Raw genomic sequence first — 20622 nt, 5'->3', positions numbered from 1 at the left:
TTTAGAAAATACTGAAATGTTTACAGAAAAAGTAAAAAATTATTCTGGTGATAATATTGGCAATTTCTTTTCAGTCTTTTTTCCATGCAGATATATAGTGCCAACAAAATTAGAACAGTACTGTAAATAGTTTTGTATTTTGCTTTTGCATTTAACATCTCATGGACATTTTCTCACGTCATTATTTTTACAAACATAATTTTTAATTACAAAATAATGCTCCATCATATGGATGGGCCATAATTTGTCTTCTATTATTGAGTACTTGTTTCCAGCTTTTTTACAATGATGAACATGCAACAGTTAACATTTCTCACAAATATTTGTCCTCATCTCTGTTATTTCTTGAAGACAGGGGATAGGGATATGAATATTCTAAGACATTTTATACGTAATGCCAAATTGTTTACCAAAAGGGTTCTACCTACAGCAGAGTGGGAGTGCTTCACACGGCACCCTCACCAAGACTGAGTACTGTCATTAAAAAGCCCGGTATGTTCTGAAAAGGGGCATCGCATGATTCGATCACACAGGTGGCTGTGCGTCCCGCGGATCGCAGGGGGGCCACTTGGGGCTGGGAGACTAGTTAGGAGACGGTTGCGACGATCGCGATGGGACGTGACGGGAGCCTGAGGCTAAGCAGTAGGGATGAAGGGAACGGGAACACGCACGGCACTCGTAGAACATTCGATGCGGGGGATGGGGGTCGGTGCCGTTAAGATCACGCTGCGCTGCGGGGAGCGCAGGACAGAGCAGAAGTCGCGTGTCCGGCTCGGCCTCCTCCGCGCCGCGCTCTGCACCCACGGGTGAGGTTGGCCGAGGCGCGAACCCCTCCCACCCCTTTAACTGGGACACTCCCCTTTAAGGCGGGCGCCCGCGCGCACCCGGCCCCGCCCTTCGGGGGCGCGCGCGGCGGCCGCGGCGCCGGCTCCGCCGGGAGTGCACGTGCCGGCGCCGGGCGGAGAAGAGGGAGGCGGGAGCCGGGCCGCGGGAGGAGGGGAGGCGCCGGGGGCGCGCGCGCGCGCGCTGGGCGCTGCTGGGCTGCGGCGGCGGCGGCGGCGGCGGCGGCGGCGGCGGCGGCGGCGGCCGTGGTGGTTACTATGGCGGAGTCGGCCGGAGCCTCCTCCTTCTTCCTCCTTGTTGTTCTCCTGCTGGCCGGCAGCGGCGGGTCCGGGCCGCGGGGGATCCAGGGTGAGTCCCGGGGCGGGGGCCAGGATGGAGAGGGCCGGGCGAGGGCGAGGCCTCGCGCAGCGGCCCCTGGCTACAGCGCGCCCCCTCCCCACGCACTCAATATGGCCGGGCGGGGGGCGCGGGGGAGTCGCGGTGACCCCCAGTCGGCTTTCCCCGACCCCCGAGGCGCGGCCGTCCAGCCGGGACCGAGCTCACACCGGGCCCCTGGGGACCCGATCCCTCTTCCCGGCGAAACTGGATTCGGGGAGCTCTCGGGGGTCGCGCTCCCAGCACCCCCATGTTCCATAGAGGGGAGTGCGGGCTTCCTTCCCCAATATTTGGAGGTCCACGTTTCTGCCCCTCAGCATGTCCAGGGGCGGTGGTCTTCATTCCCTCTCTCCAGATGCTCCTTGGGGGGCGCATTTTCTCCCGCCAATATTGTGGGGCTCGGGCAATGGGGTCTTTGCCTCTCCGAGGTATCCTCATGTTGAGGGTCCTTGCGCACCTCAGATGAAAGGGGAAGGGGTCTCAAACCTTTCCTTGAGCTCCTGCGCTCGGGGTGCCTCTTCCCCTCCTTATCCTTCCTCTCTAATGTTCTGGGAAAGCGAGTCACATTTCCCCTTCGCGCAGTCCCTTGAGTTCAGTGGGGCCAGCCCCCCCACCCCTCCAATACACATGCCCCGCGGAAGCTCTGTGGAGGCAATGGGACCAACAGGGCCCTAAACGTTTTGGGAGCTTGGCTTTGGAATCTCTCGAACCCTAGGAAACCTAGTTCCAGAACAGTTAATCTGCATCTAGGTGTATTTGCTTTTCACCTCGCCTCTCCCACCCTACCCCAGGGGGCCCATTCACTTCGTCACTTTGTGGATGCCTTTCAGGTGACATCCTAGAACCTGCCTCCCACCCCCAAGATCATTTAAAGACCCCAGCACTGGAGCGGCTCCCGGCCCTTGGGCAGGATTTATTTACCTTCCAGCACAGCCCCTTCCCTACACACTCCCCCACCTCACACACCCCTTACCTTCCAAACCCCACAGGCTTCTGCTCCCTGGTAGCACCCGCACCCTTCCCGCTGCAGAGGTAGCCCCTTTCTGTGGGACACTCAGCTGGGTGTCTTGTTTGCGAGGCTTGGGGGGCTTGAGGAGAGCAGATGAAACCCTAAAATATTTAACTTAAGGGTGTCGTCTCAAATGCGTGTTGGCATTGGGGTAGCAGATGAAGGTTATGCTTGGCAGTTATATTGAACTGATTATTGACCCACAGATAGATCTGGGAGAGCTGATCCAGGTCTGTATCGGCTCCCGATGTACAAAGCCTGCTGCTTTGACTTCTCAGCAGCCCCTAACCTTCCAGCAGTGGGAGATCAAATGTATGTCCTGTGGCTCTCTTCTCTCCACTAAAAAGAATGGTTCTTAGGTGGGTTCTGGCTTCCTTCGTAAACCAGACAATCAACAAAAGACCTCATCCCACTTTGGAGTCTCAAAAACAAGTTCATTACCTCCAGCCTTGATATTTGTTCCCAGTGGTGCAGCCTGTGCGGTGGGGTCTTTGTTCACAGGCTAATGCTTCTGCTAAGGCGCCTCATGCGTGTTCCTGGGTCTTCGCCGCTCTGTGGCATAGGTAATGTGTCGTGGGGTCTGATAGACATGGTGAAGGTGTATGTACACAGTCTGACATTGGTGGTAAATTAATGGTTTTCATGAATGTTGTTTACTGGGCCTTATTATGGGCCATGTTCTTGGAGTGTGTAACACGACGTTATTTCTCTAGTAGGGTAGTAAGTAAGGAGACTCAGCCTTCAGGTTTGTTATTTTACATGTGATGAATAAATCTTTAAATTCCTTCCATAGGAATTTTTATCCTGTTCCTAATATATCCAAGATTTTTAACAGCCGTGTCCCTGTTGGTTGGTGTAGTGTCTGGTGGGATATTTCTTGTTGTGAGCCTTGAATGTTTAATTGATAATACAGCTGGTTCTGAATGGGGCAGAGTTCATTTTCTGTAACCTTCCTGAAATGGATGTTGTTGGCGTGAGGATGGGTGGGCATAATAGGAAGTTGCTTTCTTTTTTTGGTAAATTGGAAATAAGGTTGTGTGTCCAGCAAGCATTCTCGAAGGCCTTTAAATTTGGCCAGACACTACAGTTTTTTCCGGGACACATCTAGTTGCCAATAGTGCATGCTACAGAGACCACTGTTGCAAAAGGCTTCAAGTAAGACATCAGTTCTGGGAAAATAGAGGCTGTGGGATAACAAGAAGTTGATTGCTGTCCTCCCCTGCACTTCCTCTGTTGTGATCCTCGAGGCGGGCTGGAGGAATGGCAGAACCAGCCAGCCCTGATGCCTGGTACTTGGACAGGACATGAGGGCAGCAAGGGGTCGGTGTCTGCGTTAAGTAGTGAACTAATGTCGACTTAGTAAAAGGCCAGTGATAAGAAGCATGAGTTCCAGGTTATAAACAGCATCATTTGATAGGTGGGCCATGTTTTAAGGCCTGCCTTGGAATTTTCACATTAGTACTTGAAAACGTAAAATTGAATTAGTAGCAGGAGAGCGTGATATTTATTTCTTAAGACAAAAGCAACAAGGGAGACATTTGAGGTTCTGATAGGAATATTTTTAATTTCTGTGAGTAAACTAAAAATTTAATTTCAGGCCAAGTCTTGTAATTTTGTTGAGTGGACATGAATTCGAACTACGGTGAAAGTGAACTCTCATAGAGAAAAAGAGAATCTCAGATTAGTTTTGTTAAGAGCTCCGGGAACAGATGTGATTAAAACAATAAAATGGCTACTCTGGTTAAAGGTTAGAGCCAGATGGAGGGAGGAGGCTGGTTTCCAGCCCCTGAACTTTGCTCCCTTACAGGTTGTCCTTGAATGAGGCACTTAACCTTTCTGTGACTGCCTCAGTTTTGCCTCTGTAAAGTAAGGAACTAGTCTGTGCCGCTCTTATTGGGACATTTGCGAGACTGACTTACTGATAGCCAGTTGGCTGGGAGGTATTTTTAGACACAGTTTCTGACTTCAGAGACCAGGCAATGTTGGGTTACTTTTTATCTTATGGGGCAGAGTAATTCTTGGGATTGATAGAAGCATCATATGTCACAGTGTGGTTAATTTCTTCTTCTTTGTGCATTTCTGTGGACCCGTTTCAGATTTCCTCAAGTTAATTTCTGTCTCTTGACAGGCCCTTACATCTTAGGCCGGGCAGCATACCTTTGCTAATCAAAGGCAGTCTGGAGGGAGTGACCTGCTTTAGGCTTTATTGGTTTGGCAACGTTTTAATTCTTACGCAACTCCGGGTATGTTTATGGCACTATGTAAATGTTACATAAGAACATGGAGGCTGAGAGGTGGCCAGAATGGTGCCTGTGAACACAGGAAGGTTAGACTGAGGACTTCATCTGAAAGGACCTTGGGAATCTGCAGTCAGTACAGGAAGAAGCTGCGCTTCATTTTTGTCTAAAAACCTTTTTAGATGATTGTGTCTTTCAGGTGGACTACTGTGTTATAAATAGGTGTATTCTCCACCGGTGAGCTAATTGTAACCTTGCTACCAGAATATGAATCAGGAGGTGATGATGAGGCGCTGCCTCTTCCAGCATGGCCTGCTGAAGCTGCTTGTTGCATTTCGGAGCACGAGTTGAATTGCCTCGCAGTCTGTTCTCATAATAACTCAGGAGTGCGGGGTGTTGAGGTGGAATGGAATTCTCAGTCCACGGTGCTTGAGATCTTCTTTATTTTTGAAGGTTAAATTAGAATACTGGAGTGGCTCTTTTGTTTTAATTTTGAAATCCTTATTGTTTACTGTTCAGTTTTTGCTCAGAGCAGCCGTGAACATTAATTCTGGAATCCCGCCTCTTTGTCTCGAGTTCTTGTGCTATTTGTCTGTTACAGTAGGGTTGATGTAAGAGGGTCTTACCTCATTTTCCTCTCTGTATTCACAAGAAGAAAATCCTGGAGTCCTTTTGCTCATCAGTTCCCCCCGATGCTGGAAGTGCTGCGGGCCTCCGGAGCCCATCAGTTCCGCCTGGCCTAGGAGTGTCCAAACCTTTGAAGGGAATCGGCTCCGGAGCCGCCAGTCCCCGGCAGTCTCGGCTACGTTTCTGTCACTCTGCAGGGGCGGCATCACGGCCAGGTTCGAGTCCAGCTCTCGGGTTTTGCTCTCCTCAGCTTCTCTCACACGTGGTTCAACCTGCGGCTGGGCCTGGAGGCAGCGTCTCTGCTCTTGCCTGTTCTCTCTGCTTTGCTGGCTTTTTCGTCGCGGATAAATACCGTTCAGAGTGTAGCTTTCTTCTTCCTCTGTAGGTCTCGGGAGCTTGGTGCAGCTGTGCAGCTGCCACCCCCAGCAGTCGTACCTGCCCACGGGTGTCTGAGACAGCGCCACTTCAGGCAGCTCTGGTGTTCTTTTCGGGTTTTCTTCTCTCTCCACTTAGTCTGAAGCCTGCATTTGTCTCGCTAAATATTTTGAATTTAACACAATGAAAGTAACTGCCTTTCCCTTTAAAGAATCAATCCCCCTAATATTTACACAATTACATACAGGAGGTTTCTTTATTCATTCGGTTGGGTATGTGCCTGGAATGGTTCTTGGCATGAGGAGGTAACAGGGAACAAGGTGGACAAGAATCCCGAACTCTCATGGAACTGACTATTGCAGTGGCTCAGACCGAAAATAAATGAGTAAACACAGTTATCAGTCATGAGGGCTGTGAAGGAAATAAAGCAGGATGGTGTGCTGGAGTGCGCGGGGGGCTGCCACGTCACATCCCTGTCCGCTTCACTGTTTCATCTGTAAAATGGGGCTAATCCAGTCAGGTCGTGTTATTTGCCGTAACTGTGTTCTGTGAGGCCCACTTGAACATAGGATTCGCAAATACTGGACCACTGCTCCTGGGGGAGACACAGGGTTAGTTCCCTGCAGCTGCTGGTCACACGTTTTCATCAGCTGATTGGTACATAACCTTGTGTTGTTCGTGTTTCTGTTTAAAGACACCTCATTTAATTTACATTGTTGACTCAATAACATTGAACTCAGGGCCAAGAGCACTGTAATGCGTGCCTGAATGAAGCTTAGTCAGTATATGTATTTTCTTTCTCGTAAGGCACGTCACTGTCTTCTCGAGCTTCAGAACACTAAGCTACTGCTCTTGGGGGCTGTTTTAAACAGTGAAATCACCAAGAAAAAACACAAAAAGCCTGGCACTGAACATACCATGAGCAGGACACATGTTAACAGCATGAGCTGAAACAAGAAGCCAGAGCATTGCCTTGTTCAGCCTCAGTGGGAACGTGTGCATTGGGTGACTCAAAGTTTTCACCACTCTGCGCATGTCTGCAAATGACCATGAAAGCACTGAGAGTATTGATTTGGGGGTTCTAAATAAATTTTAGCAAGTGGGCAGATTCACAGATACGAATCCATGAATAACGAGAATCAACTGTATCTTGTTAAAAGCCATACAATGATTGTGGCAGAGAGAAAATTATATCATGTGGAATTCCCAGGATTCCTGAATGGTTTCACTGAACCAAAAGCTTAATGTATACAGTTAGGAGTCCCGTTTCCAGCCTGTGAATAAACTAAACAGGTATATATATACGTATATCGAATACTGCTACGGTGATCTAAGGGTTCCTTTAACCCTTGAGCACCTACCATATACCTGGCACTGCTGTAGGTGCAGGGATACAACAGTAAACAAAAGGAGACAAATGCTTTCCTTGGTGAAGTGTACCTTCTGGCTGGTGAAATGGACAATAAAGAAATAAAATACAAGGTGATTCTGTCTACCACAGTCCCCCCGCTGCTCTCCTCTCCTCAAGTTTCCTAGCCTTAGGTATATACACACCTTTTCCCAGTTACTCAGTCACGCATGAATGCAGGTGGTACAGTTGACCCTTGAGCAACGTGGGTGTGAACTGCATGGGTCTACCTATACTTGGATTTCTTTCAGTAAATACAGACTAGAGTACTGTACGGTCCAAGGCTGGTTGAATCCGTGGGTGCGGAACCACAGATCCAGAGGGATGATTGTTATGTTATACTTGGGTTTTTGACTCCATGGTGGTCAGTGCCCCTAACCCCTGAGTTGTTCAAGGGTCAACTGTGTTGTGACGGGATTAAATCAGTGCGCCTCCAGATAGGCAGGCTGTCGTGGTGGGCCTGACCTAATCAAGCTAGCCCTTTGAAAGCAGAGCATTTTCTCAGCTGATTGCAGAAGAGGAAGGCAGAGATGCTCCAGCTGGCTTGGAAGAAAGTAAACATCCATGTATGAACTGCCCATGGGAGCCACGTGAGCAGGAACTGCAGGCTGACTTCAGGAGCTGAGTGGTCCCTGGCCACCAGCGAGGAGGGAAACGGGGGCTTCAGTCCTTCTTCCACAGGGCATTAGAGTTCGGCAGCAACGAGTGAGTTTGAGAGAGGTCCCAGCCCCAGATGAGAATGCAGGCCCAGCTGACATCAGTCATGCTGTGCCTGGGCTTCTGACCTACAGAAACTGTGAAATAGTAAATAGGTGTTGTTTTTAAAAATGTGTGTGTGGTGAGTCAGATGGTGATGTGAGGAGAAGGAAAACAGGAGAGGGAAACAACAGGACTCGCCCAAGACAGGCTTGAGGCGCCTTGAGACCTGGTACCCTGTCACCCCATGGATGGACCTTGCATGTGGAAAGAAGTCCTTTGACCACCTGTGGCTTTCACCTACTGCCTGTTACCTTTTCCTAGATACCTGTGAGTGTTTGGAGGAGAGAGGAGATTGTGAGTGCTTTGGAGATAAACTTTTTAGATGGTTTTGATGTTTTGAGTTGAGGAATCTGTGAATTGAAGGATATTTTTTTTAAATAAGTATTTGTGTTGAACCTGCCTTACCCCAAATCTCTGCATATTGTCTTGGTGTATGTTTGTAGACATTACATTCTACGCTTGTAGTAGATAAGCTTGAATCACATTCAGTCAACGTTCATTCCTAATAGGCAGGGCCAAGCTTAATGTTGAGAGGAATACTGAGGAACGACTCTGTCCTTGCCATTGAGACATTTACACACAAATTGACTTCTGCTTGTTAGAAGAACCATAAAACCACAAAGAGCTCTGACCCTTCTCATTCACTAGGATGACAGTAGTGATAAAAGCCTCTGATCTCCTGAATGTTTACCATCTACTCAAGTGTTACACGGAGCCTTTGTGCTACATCGCGTACTCTGTACAACTATTCTCTGAGGCACTCTCATCCCCATTTTACGGATGAGAAAACTGGGACATAGAGAGGTTAAGCAGTGGGCCTGAAGTCTGTCTGACTCCAAAGCACGTGCTCTGAATCCTGTACTCTACTAGGCACTGTAATGACTGTTAAGGTAGCTTTCTAACCAGTCCCTGCCTCCTGTCTCTCCCTTGTCATCCTTCCTACCACTGGATCTAACTTTGGCAAGTGCACCTTCTGTGTCACTTTTATGTGGCCTCCAGGATCAACTCCAGACCCCTTAGCCTGGCATCACAGTCCACGCAGTCTGGCCTAGTCTCCCTTACTGCCCTTGTCTCTGACTGGAACCATGGCATTGTTGTCACATCTGTTTACTTTGGACCTAACATGCCTTGTGCTTTTCTTGGTCTTGGCCTTCTCTTCTTAGCCTAGTCCAAATCCAGCCATCCTCCAATGTGGGACCCACTTTGTCTTCCTCCTATCCCCCAGCCAGTGACTCCATCCTCTCTGCTTTTCTCTTTCATCCATATCAGTGGTATAGAGGTTCACACTGGTTTATAGCTTTCTGCTTCTCCCACTCTCGCTTCTCTACCCCATAAAAATTGATGCTAGGAGCTACCTTATTTTTCTTTATATGTCTTCGTCCTATCACAGAGCCTTGTGTATTTTAAGTACTTAATAATTTAATTGAATTCATTCATCTCTTTTCCATCCTCTCAGCAAAATCCTAGGTAAATAATTCTAGTTCTGTCCTGCTGTAATTTTATTGTCTCCTGTATGTACAGTTTTTATCCCAGTCTCTCAGAATGCTGCAAACACTTGTGAGTTACTTGGAACATCCTAATCACACTTCCTACCTCACCTCTTGCATCTCTGTTTATTCTCCTCTGTTTATTCTACCACCTGCCCATTTTATTCCAGCCAGATGAACTGGATCTCAGCCTCTTTAGTTTTATTCTCCGTCCTGGCTGATTTTGTTTTCTCCTTCATTGTCCCAGTTGCCTGAAACAGTCATTCCTATCCCTCTTCTCCCTCAAAACTGTGATGTACCCTGTGGCCTCTCCACACATCCATAGTATAGTAAGTAGGTCAGGAAGCAAAGAGGACTGCCACTGATAAGTACCCTCCCCTGCTCTGACGGGCCACGAGCGTGTCTGCTTAAGTACAGCAAAGAAAGAAAACAGAATGGTTGTACCTGTCAATATAAACGTGTCAGTAAAGGAGAAATACCAGGTTACTAGTAGGCAGCCTGAATGTGGCAGCCGAGTCTGGACATTTAGGTCCCAGGAACACCGGACGTGCTCTGTCATAGTGATGCCACTCCTTCCAGCTTTACCTTGACGCTCTCCTGGGCAGCAGGTGGGCCCTTGCTAGGTGTTCAGGCATTTACAGTCAGCCATAAGTTAAGTCGCAGTGACAGGTCTCCTTAGCATAAACATCAAACGTCTTTTTTGAGTGAGAACAAAGCTTTCATTCTCTAGACCTGAGGCTTAAGGGTGACTTGTTTAAACAGCTCTCTGGGGTTGGGTTTGTCTCCAAGTAGAATGTCAGAAAGGCAGTTTGTAGAATAGATATAGTGTGGAGCTGGCTTTTCAAACACCTTTCTCTTATGCAAAACCCACTCTGAGACCTTTTCCCAGATTGAAATTAAACACCAAGCTTATCAAATGTCTTATTGTTCAATCTGTGCGTTTTTCCCCCTCGTCATACAAATAGCTTCCTTTATTAAGTCAGTTACATTTTTTTCATAAGTGCTTTTTACCAGTATACTTTTTGGATGTTTTCGATACCACCAACTACACATGTAAAATTTGACTTTATCATGGCTCTTGGGTGCTTAAGAGTTTTTGTTTTGTTTTATTTTAGTGTAGTTTTACAATCTAATTCCGATGATTGTGAAGGCTGGAAATGCAACTTGATTCTTTGTTAGCAATAGCATCTGATTGCTGTATTTTAATGCAGCAGGACTTTTCTGCCTGGTACTGTGTCAGTTCTGCAGCCTCACCCGCTGTCTTCTCCCCAACCCCCCACCCCCTGGAGAAACAAACATTACCTCTACTTTGTGATAGTTTAGTGCCAGACACCTCCATTTTTAAACCCGATTCAAGATTTTCATAAACATTTTGGCAGTTGTCTAAATCAGTAGTTACTGAACAACTTTTTTCTTTCTTTTTTTTAAAAAATTTATTTATTTTTATATTTAGCTGCATTGGGTCTTCGTTGCTGCACGCGGGCTTTCTCTGTTTGCAACGAACGGGGGCTACTCTTCGTTGTGGTGCGCGGGCTTCTCATCGCGGTGGCTTCTCTTGTTGCGGAGCACGGGCTCTAGGCTCGCGGGCTTCAGTAGTTGTGGCTCGCGGGCTCTAGAGCACAGGCTCAGTAGTTGTGGAGCATGGGCTTCGTTGCTCCGCAGCATGTGGGAACTTCCCGGACCAGGGCTTGAACCCGTGTCCCCTGCATTGGCAGGCGGATTCTTAAGCACTGCGCCACCAGGGAAGCCCTTTCTTTTTTCTTTCTGTCTTCTTAAAGCAGTAAAACTCTTTCAAAAATGAAAATGTAGACAGGTGTATAAAATGGATAAAAGCATGTCCACTCTGGCAGAGCCCCTTCCCTCTCAGATTGCTAGGCTGAGATCTGTTGAATGAGACTTATTAATCATGGCGCTATTTGCTGATCACTGTGCTGGATACCAGTGAGAAAATGAAGCAGAGAAGGACACTGGTTCCCTCCTTTAGGAGTTTACAGGTTCCTGGGACTTGGGAAGGACACTGTACCTCCATTGTTTTTGGTATGCTCGTGTTAGGTTTTTGTTGTTATTGTTTTGTAATTGAGATTATATTATACATACTGTCTTACAGAGATTTATGGTATTTTAAAAATTGCGGTAGAACACATATAACCATTTTTAACCATTTTAAAGTGTATAATTCAGTGGTGTTAAGTACCTTCATAATGGTACACAGACCATCACCACTCTCTAGTTCCAGAACTTTTTCTTTACCCTGAAGGAAACCCAGTAACCCATTAAGCCAGCATTCCCCATCTTCTCCCCCAAGCCCCTAACAACCACTAATAATGCTTTCTGGATATTTAATATAAATGGGCCCATACAGTATGTGGCTTCTTTCAATTAACATAATGTTTCAGAGTTCATCCACAGTGTAGTGAATATCAGTAGTTTATTCCCCTTTATAGCTGGGTAATACTCCATCATATGAATATACCACATTTTGTTTATCCTTTCTATGTTTGGTGGACATTGGGGTTTCCACCTTTTGACGGTTGTGAATAGTGCTGTTATGAACATTCGAGTACAAGTTTTCGTTTAAACACTTGTTTTCAATCTTCTGGATATACACCTGGGAGTGGAATTGCTGGGTTACGTGGTAATTCGATGTTTAACTTACCGGGGAACCATCAAACTGCTTTCTATAGTGGCTGCACCGGGTTATGATCCTACTGTCAGTGTATAGGGTCCCAGTTTCCTCTGAGTCTGCACCAACACTTTCTTATGGCCTTCCTAGTGGGTGTGAAGTGGTTTTGATTTACATTTGAATTTGAAATTCATTTGCATTTGAGATGATGTTGAACATCTTTTCATGTACTTTTTGGTCATTTGTATATCTTTGGAGAAATGTCTGTTCAGGTCCTTTGCCTCTTTTAAAATTATTTTTTGTCGTTGTTGAGGGTTTTTTTAATATAAATTTATTTATTTATTTTTGGCTGCGTTGGGTCTTTGTTGCTGCATGCGGGCTTTCTCTAGTTTTGGCGAGCGGGGGCTACTCTTCCTTGCGGTGCATGAGCTTCTCATTGTGGTGGCTTCTCTTGTTGCGGAGCACAGGCTCTAGGTGCGTGGGCTTCAGTAGTTGTGGCATGAGGGCTCAGTAGTTGTGGCACGAGGGCTCAGTAGTTGTGGCTCGCCGGCTCTAGAGTGCAGGCTCAGTAGTTGTGGTGCACAGGCTTAGTTGCTCTGCCGCATGTGGGATCTTCCTGGACCAGGGCTCAAACCCATGTCCCCTGCGTTGGCAGGCAGATTCTTAACCACTGCGCCATGAGGGAAGCCCTGTTGTTTAGTTTTAAGAGTTCTTTACATATTCTGGGTGCAAGACCATTACTAGATACATGATTTGCAAATATTTTCTCCCATTCTGTAAGTTCTCTTTTCTTCACTCTTTTGATATTGTCCTTTGAGACACAAAAATTTTTTAATTTGGTGAAGGCCAATTCATCTATTTTTCTTTTGTTGCTTGCGTTTTGGGTGTGATATCTAGGAGACTGTTGCCAAATCCAAGGTCATGAAGATATACCCCTACTTTCATTTTAAAAGTTTTAGAAGTTTTCGAATATAAGTTTTAGCTCTTATATTTAGGTCTTTGACTTACTTTGAGTTAATTTTTGTATATGGTGTGAAGTAACGGTCCAACTTTATTCTTTTGCATGTGGATTTCTGGTTGTCCAGCACCGTTTGTTGAAGACTAGTCTTGCCACCCCCAAAATGTTGTAGACACTCTTGTGGAAAATCAGTTGATGATAGATGTATAGATTTGTTTCTGGACTCTCAATTCTATTCCATTGATTTATAGTCTGTACTTCGGGGAGTAGCATACTGTTTTGATAACTGTAGCTTTGTAGTAAGTTTTAAATCAGGATGTGTGAGCCCTCCAACTTTGTCCTCTTTCTCTTTTTTTTTCCTCCCAAGATCATCTTGGCTATTCAGGATCACAGAGTTGTGTAGAATTGTGGTCTTTGTTCTATCCCAAGTAAGCTGTAGGGAGTTTGGATAGGGTCCATGGAAGAATAATTAAAATAATCATGGGTTGTAATAGGCTGTTCTTATCAGTTTGGCCTGCCTGATGGATGCTGTCATCTGGTAAGATGAGGGCTCAGAGGCAGCTTATGATCAAGTTGTAAAATCATGAAGAGGAAGGGTGGCACGGGCTATTTGGGCACCACATTTAAGCTCCTGTAGAACTAGAAGGTTGCCCAGTGAAGCTTGGAAGAGGCAGGTTTAGTGTCCCTAAATGGGACCCTGTTCCACGCTAAATTGATGAAACTTACCATCCCCAAGGAGCATATACATAAGCTAAAAATCATAGAAACTGTAGCTTTAAAACATTCGTGGACCTTCATCTACCAGCACAAAGGTGGGTGTTTTGCAGCATGCCTCTTACCTTTTGAGGTCGGTGCCCCCACCCTGCTCCTCCCACATCCTGTCCCCCGGTGATGTGGATTGAGTGGCTGTGAGTTTAGTCCTGGATGGTGGTTCTTGGGAATTTCCAGTGAGCAACAGCCTTACTGTATCCTCCTAGAGTATGCCGTGGGCAGGAGAGAGGGGCCTGCGGTGGGGGTGCCTTTGCTCAGGCCCCGTGTGTTAGTGCCTACATGACATGCAGTGAGACAGAGTCTGCCCAGGTCGGGACTTGTCAGCCTTCCTCCAAACACATCCTGTCTCACGAATCAAATTTGCTTTGGCATCCTACCACAGACCGCCTCCTAATCATACTTTGGCACCATGTTCAAATCCTGCCAAAATGTCTTTAGTTCAGGTTTGACTCGCTTGTTAGTAACAATATGCTGTGCTAGTGAGAATTTCACTCTGACCACTTTTTAATTGCTTTTCTGTAGATTGATTTTGTTACTCTTCTGCCATCGGCTTTCCTAATTGTGTTGTTTCTACTACGTAACTCTTTGGTGATGGAACACTGGGAGTTTTAGGTATGTGTTGTTTATGTACACATGTGTAGTAGGCGGATTTCACTTGATGAGTCACTATGAAACAGATTATAAAGGGCTGTTATCATTAGTCCAGATTTAACTTTTCAAAGAAATCACAGTTAGGTTTGTGATGTAGTGTACTAGTGGAGTTTTAGTAAATTCAGATGTTTTGTAATCTTATTGTCACTTACTTTGTTTCAATGAAAAATGAATATTAACAGAAGACAGTTTAAAGACTAGTCTGTCTTTATAAAGTTCAGGAAAAGGTATATGGAATTAAAGCAGAACTTCCCAGTGTTGAATCAGTGATCCAGACAATGTGAATTTAAAAACAAGCTAGATTCAGATTTCAAGTGGAGGATTTTAGAGGTCATCTGGTTCAACCCCTTCTTTCTGGTTAATGGTGAGGAAAATGAGGTTCAGGAAGGTTAAATGAATTGCCCAAAACCACGCGACCAGTTACTGGCAGAGCTGAGACTCAAACAGCAGTTCCTTGCTGTGGTCTTGCTGTCACTTCCTAATTAGTGGTTAGAGAGACACATTGTACATGGATGTGTTTACTTGAGTTTTACATTGAAGGGAGGGATTAAAATTCATTGAGCATCTATTTGCTGAGCACTTTTTAAATCTCTTATTTCATGTAATTCTTACATAGTCCTGTGAACTAATTAACAGTCCCACTTTACAGATTAGGCAGCTGGGGTGCAGGAAGGTTACTAACTTGCTCAAGGCCATGTGACTAACACTAGAGCTGGTATTTGAGCACTGGGTCTGTGTGGCCTGTTCCTGCCATGATGCTCTGCTGTGGCTCTAGTGAGAGTAACTGAAACCTCTGCAGGGGTGTGGGCAGTAGTGATGGTTATTGCAAAAATAGCTTTTTCAGACTTCTCACTCTGTAAAAGCAGAGATGTACACAGATGTGAGCAGTCTTCTCAGCGTACCCACGGCACTTAGCAGATGTGGGCTGATCTTCATACCATCTCTGTAACATAAATGGTATTTTCTGGCTGGGCGGCCGAAGCCCAGATAGAGTCAGGGGCGTATTGCCCAATCCCTTATCACAAAGCCGCATGGCCCTGCTCCCAGTTCCGTCCTTCGTCCCGTCTAGCATAGATTTCACCACTTTTGTTCTTTCCTGTCTTACACCAAGATTGTTTAAGTACTTCCCAAAAATAATGAGCCACGTGTGGGTGTGCTCGTTCTCCAGAATGAATCACTGTGAAAGAGGCCACGAACCAAGGAAAGGAGAGTGCGTGTCTGGGAGCAGAGGCTCTGGTTCCCTGCCTGCTAATTGACGGACTCTGAAGTGAGCTGCTTTTCCAAAGGCGGCTGCGGGTCTGGCCCGCGTGTCCCACTGTGCTCAGAATAGCCCTCTGGGAGTTGTTCGCTTTCCCTTCTTGCTTCCCAAAATAGACCTGAGGCTGTTCTCATCGCCGGACGTCGGGGCGCGTGTACTGAGAGGTGTGCGCGCCACGGGGACCCCTTTTGTGCCTGAATGTCCCCATTGACACCAAGAGGAATGGGCGTTTGCGCTCGTGGATGAGTAGTCAGGACTCCAGGGTGAGTCAAAGAGGTTTGGGCTGAGTGTTCTCAGAGTCGCAGAAGTAAACTTCAGTTAGCAAGAAGAAGGAAATTTAGGAGGAGTTTACTTTTAAAATTCCTTTTATGTTTGGGATCCTAGTCTAAAGGGTACCTGCTTTAAACTTCCTGCCTTTAAAATAGAACACTACCCGAGCCCTTCAGCAGGTAGCTGCGTGTTTTGGAATTTCTCCCAGAAGAAAGGGTTCTGATCAGACGCGGTGAGAAAAATCCCACAGGCGGTGCAGTGGAGATCCACACTGTCCACTTACCTGTCTGTGCTCGCCCTGCTTTGTTTCCTCGCTGGGGATGGCAAGGATCGTGTCACTTACAGAAAGCCTGGGGAAGGAGGGGGCTGGACCCTGAGATATTTGGAATCTGTCTTTGGACTTGAAAAGCCAGGAGATGCCTTCCAGTGTTTTAGAGGAAGAGACAAAGATAGACTGTTTACAGCCGAAAGGGGTGAGTTACGACAGGCTGGTTTTTCACGGGACTGGTCATAAATGTCTCTTCTCCAGGGGCCATAGTTTGAATATGTTCCCTCTTGGGATCCAGATAGTATTGGCTTAGTGTCCAGTCGGGGCCTCGGGTGGGCCCTGCCACCTGCATCCCCGCTGGGTGAATGCTTTGTTCAGCACTGTGAGTCCCAACCTCAGTATCCTAGTGGCTCAAGCCACCCTCCTGCCCATCCCAAGGGGTCAGGGCTGGGTTAGGCTCATGGGAGACAGTGCTGGGGAGAACCAACGGCTGCTGTCTGTGCTATTCTTGTTAGACGGATAAATAAAGGATTTCAGATTCCAGGGCTGCCGAGCTGGCTTTCAGAGGCACCAAATTCATTTACAGTAATTTCCTGTCAACAGTGCACACTTACGGATAATACACACCCAGCCAAACTCACTAGTTCCAGAGATGATTGTGTGCACTACCTATTTGAAAGAAAAAAAAATTTATACATATATATATATATATATATATATATATATATATATATATATATATATATAGTGCTTTTAAAAGATATCCAGGGCTTCCCTGGTGGCACAGTGGTTAAGAATCCACCTGCCAATGCAGGGGACACGGGTTCAAGCCGTGGTGTGGGAAGATCCCACATGCTGCAGAGCAACTAGACCCATGCACCACAACTACTGAGCCTGCGCTCTAGAGCCCGCGAACCACAACTACTGAGCCTGCGCTCTAGAGCCCGTGCTCCTCAACAAGAGAAGCCACTGCAATGAGAAGCCTGCACACCGCAACAAAGAGTAGCCCCCGCTTGCCACAACTAGAGAAAGCCCGCGCACAGCAACGAAGACCCAATGCAGCCAAAAATAAATAAATAAATTTTTTAAAAAATAATAAATAAAAAAATAAAGTGATATCAGTTGTCTTTCCGAATGGGTTAGATTTATTGAGCACTTTCTGTACGTTAGCTCATTTAATCCTCACAGTGACTGTATGAGGTAGGCACTAATATTATCTTCTTTGGAGGGTGTTCTTTTTGCCCCCTCTTGAGAGGGGCACCTGCTGGGGACTAAAGGATGGAGGAGGTTGTTGGACTAGTCGGGAAGCTTTTCAAAGGAAGTGACGTTTAAGCTGAATCTTAAAGAACTTGTAAGCATTAGCTAGGAAAAGAAGCATTGCAGCAAAAGCATGTGTGAGAGCACGCACACTGCATTCAGGAAACTGTGGGCGTTCCTGGTGCAGAGAAAGGAGATGGGGTTGATGATGACTCCAGGGAGCCCGGGTGGTGTCAGCTGGAGTGCGTGGGGAGAGGGGTCCTCTAGTCTCCCAAGGGAAGGTGCCTTCCTCCCATCCTCAGGCTTTCCTAGCCACAAAACAATTTTTTTAAATAAGTCAAAGTCTAAAAGTTAAAAAGGCAGTTTCTCTGTTTCTTGTAGGCATAAACTAGAGCACTTAGAGGACAATGGTGGGACCCAGAAAGCCTTGTTGTGAGCAGAATAAACAGGTGCAAAGGTTGGGCCCCCACTGACGATGTCATCTTTCTGGCCCCATCTCTATAAAAGCGCCTTATTTTGGAACATCAAGTATGCTGGGGGATTGTATTCTAAGTCTGGAAAAGGACCTGGGATAAGACCTCGCCATTGATGTCAGTGTCCGCTCCCAAATGTCCCGCAGCTCTGCTCTGTGCGTGCACCAGCTGCTTACAGGCCAACTACACGTGTGAGACAGATGGGGCCTGCATGGTTTCCATTTTCAACCTGGACGGGATGGAGCACCATGTGCGCACCTGCATCCCCAAAGTGGAGCTGGTCCCCGCCGGGAAGCCCTTCTACTGCCTGAGCTCCGAGGACCTGCGCAACACGCACTGCTGCTACACTGACTTCTGCAACAAGATCGACCTGAGGGTGCCCAGCGGTGAGTGGACACCCTTGTTGGACTATTGGCTCATCGTGGAGGTAGGGCACCCCTGTCATTTTCATCCTTCTCTACTGTGCTCCCGCCCCTTTGTTGGAGGATAGGTAAAGGTGCCTTTTTGATGCTCCCGGAGGTGACATGGGATGGCATTCCTCCCAGGTCCGGTCTGTAGCTCCGAGGATGGGGGAAACAGATTGTCGAGTGAGCCGCAGAGGTGAAAGCTGCGACTTGGGTCGTGGCTGAGCGGCCATGGGCGGCTGGTGAGATGTGGAAGGGCCAGGCAGGGGTCCCCACGGGAGGGCCTGGGGCTGATCCCGAAGGAGGCGGCCCCTAAGCCATCTGAAGGAAGCTTCTGGCGTGACGGTGATGGCAAAATGGGAAGAGGAGCTAGAGCTGGAAAGGACGGCCATCAAGGCTGAGGAGTGTTAGACACCAGCCTTCGCAGGTCCGCCACTTAGGAGGTATGACTGGGGAGGCGAGAGGAGGAAGAGAGAGACCAGGCCGAGCTTCAGGAGGCCGTCACAAGTGGGGGAGCAGAACATGGCACGTGCCTGGGGCGTGGAGGTGGGAAGAGCACCATGACATGCTGTGAAATTACAGAGCGGGTTGTGGGTTTGACTGTTGCAAAGGGTACCTTAACTAGAGTGGTTTGTATCTGAGAGCATCCAGGCAGATACGGAGCCCAGTAAGACCAGAGAGATCAAGGGCACCTTGAACACAGGGAGAGGAAAAGGGCGTTTCCACCTGGAGGGAGGAGCCGGGGAAAAATGAGGCCATGGCGTTCCCTCATTTTTACTCTGTTCTTTCCCTCTCCTCTCTCACCTGACCCAGGTCACCTCAAGGAGCCTGAGCACCCCTCCATGTGGGGCCCTGTGGAGCTGGTGGGCATTATTGCCGGCCCAGTGTTCCTCCTGTTTCTCATCATCATCATTGTTTTCCTTGTCATTAACTATCATCAGCGCGTCTATCACAACCGCCAGAGGCTGGACGTGGAGGACCCCTCGTGTGAGATGTGTCTCTCCAAGGACAAGACGCTCCAGGATCTCGTCTACGACCTCTCCACGTCGGGGTCTGGCTCAGGTACCGCTTCTTCAGGCCTCGTGTCTGCTGTTGGCCTCCATCACTGCCTCCCAGCAGGATGGAGTGTTCAGGAAGAAGGCTGGCCATTTGCGTTCATAATTCTCCTTCTTTGGGAGTCTGACACGTAATAAGATAAGATAATGGGGTTCACAGAAAATCTTTCATTCTCTGGAATTCCAAAGGTCAGGTGCAAAGCTCTCCATTCCAGGATCCCTGCCTCTCCAAGTCTTGTAACCGTACAGCTATTAAAATTCACCTGGTTCCACCTGAGCAGTGGAGTACTCAGTTTCAGGGCCCCTTTTGAGAAACAGGAGTGTGCCGGGTTCCTGTGAGGTGGTGGCAGCTAATCATTGATCTGCGCGCGACCGCAGGGGGAGTTTAAGGACACCGAGTAGAGCCGAGAGCCCGGCTTGGGTGAGTCGTTGACTTGTGCCAGTTGCCCAAGGGTTTTTGGTGGCGGTTGAAATAAAGGCAGCTGGGGCCTCCAGCATGGCGTCAGCACCACTTGCAGAGCTGCCTGTGAGCGACCAAGCCTTTCTTAGGCGGACCTTGACTTGAGACTAGAATTTAGGGTAAAGAGAGTTGGGTTGTCTCAGTCTCAGGGTAGAGCTCAGCTAGCTAGTAGATGTGGCTATGACTGCAAAAGAGTCTTTTTGTGAAGACAGACGATTATTTTAGTGACGGTGGTATTCTCTTCCTATAGAAAAAAATCATCCACAAAGGTCACTGTTGCCATTCTAACTAAGACAGACAGGATCATATCTGTGAGAGCTTTGTGCGTGTTTATGTATGTTTTCTCGCCATGTGACAAGGCTCTTCTGTAGGGAAATTATGCCGCCATCAGTCATGGCCAGACATCCCTTCTTGAGCACAGGAATACTTTGAGCTCTGACATCTCCTGAGTTTCTGTGGTTTTGCCTTTATTAAGCTCTGCAGTAGAGAGTGCCAAGATGATGGATATATTTAAAAGCTGCATATTTTTGGAAGAGAGAAAATATATGGCTTGTTCTTTGCTGAAGGAGGGTAGGGCAGTGGTTAGAACTGACTGACTCTGTGACCTGACTTGCTGCTAGAGGAGGGTTGCTCGGGGTTTCTGGAGTCTTTTGTAAGATCAGGATTAGCTGAGGTTAGGGCAGGTCCAGGGCAGTTGCCCGGTCATCTGGAGGAAAATGGTTAATAACTGTTCCTCTCTGGATGGTTTAGTCCATTCTTAATTCAGAATATGCAAAGTTTCCAAGGTGCTGGGGTTTTAATTCTGTGGACTTAAAGTACTAAGTCCTTGCTGTTTTTTTTGTTTTGTTTTGTTTTGTTTTTTTGGCGGTACGCGGGCCTCTCACTGTTGAGGCCTCTCCCGTTGCGGAGCACAGGCTCCGGACGCGCAGGCTCAGCGGCCATGGCTCACGGGCCCAGCCGCTCCGCGGCATGTGGGATCTTCCTGGACCGGGGCACGAACCCGCGTCCCCTGCATCGGCAGGCGGACTCCCAACCACTGCGCCACCAGGGAAGC

General features: G+C 47.5%; 1 protein-coding gene across 4 annotated transcripts in view; it reads left to right on the top strand.

The window, feature by feature from the left end:
* Positions 1 to 1046: 1046 nt before the first annotated feature.
* ACVR1B (activin A receptor type 1B) overlaps positions 1047 to 20622 on the top strand; it is a 31722-nt gene continuing 12146 nt past the window's right edge. For 2 of the 4 annotated variants that reach the window (XM_060305707.1, XM_060305710.1), the window contains exons 1-3: positions 1047 to 1191; positions 17796 to 18035; positions 18867 to 19115. In XM_060305707.1, the coding sequence (XP_060161690.1) occupies positions 1101 to 1191; positions 17796 to 18035; positions 18867 to 19115 (580 nt within the window). In that variant the 5' untranslated portion in view covers positions 1047 to 1100. Of the gene's footprint in view, positions 1192 to 17795; positions 18077 to 18866; positions 19116 to 20622 lie in introns of those variants that run through there. The other 2 variants (XM_060305708.1, XM_060305709.1) reach the window with 2 other exon arrangements.

The sequence above is a fragment of the Globicephala melas genome, chromosome 10, assembly GCF_963455315.2.
Source record: "Globicephala melas chromosome 10, mGloMel1.2, whole genome shotgun sequence".
Classification (NCBI taxonomy): domain Eukaryota; kingdom Metazoa; phylum Chordata; class Mammalia; order Artiodactyla; family Delphinidae; genus Globicephala; species Globicephala melas.
The sequence above is the reverse complement of the archived record's forward strand: the minus strand, read 5'-3'. Positions and strand labels throughout refer to the sequence as shown.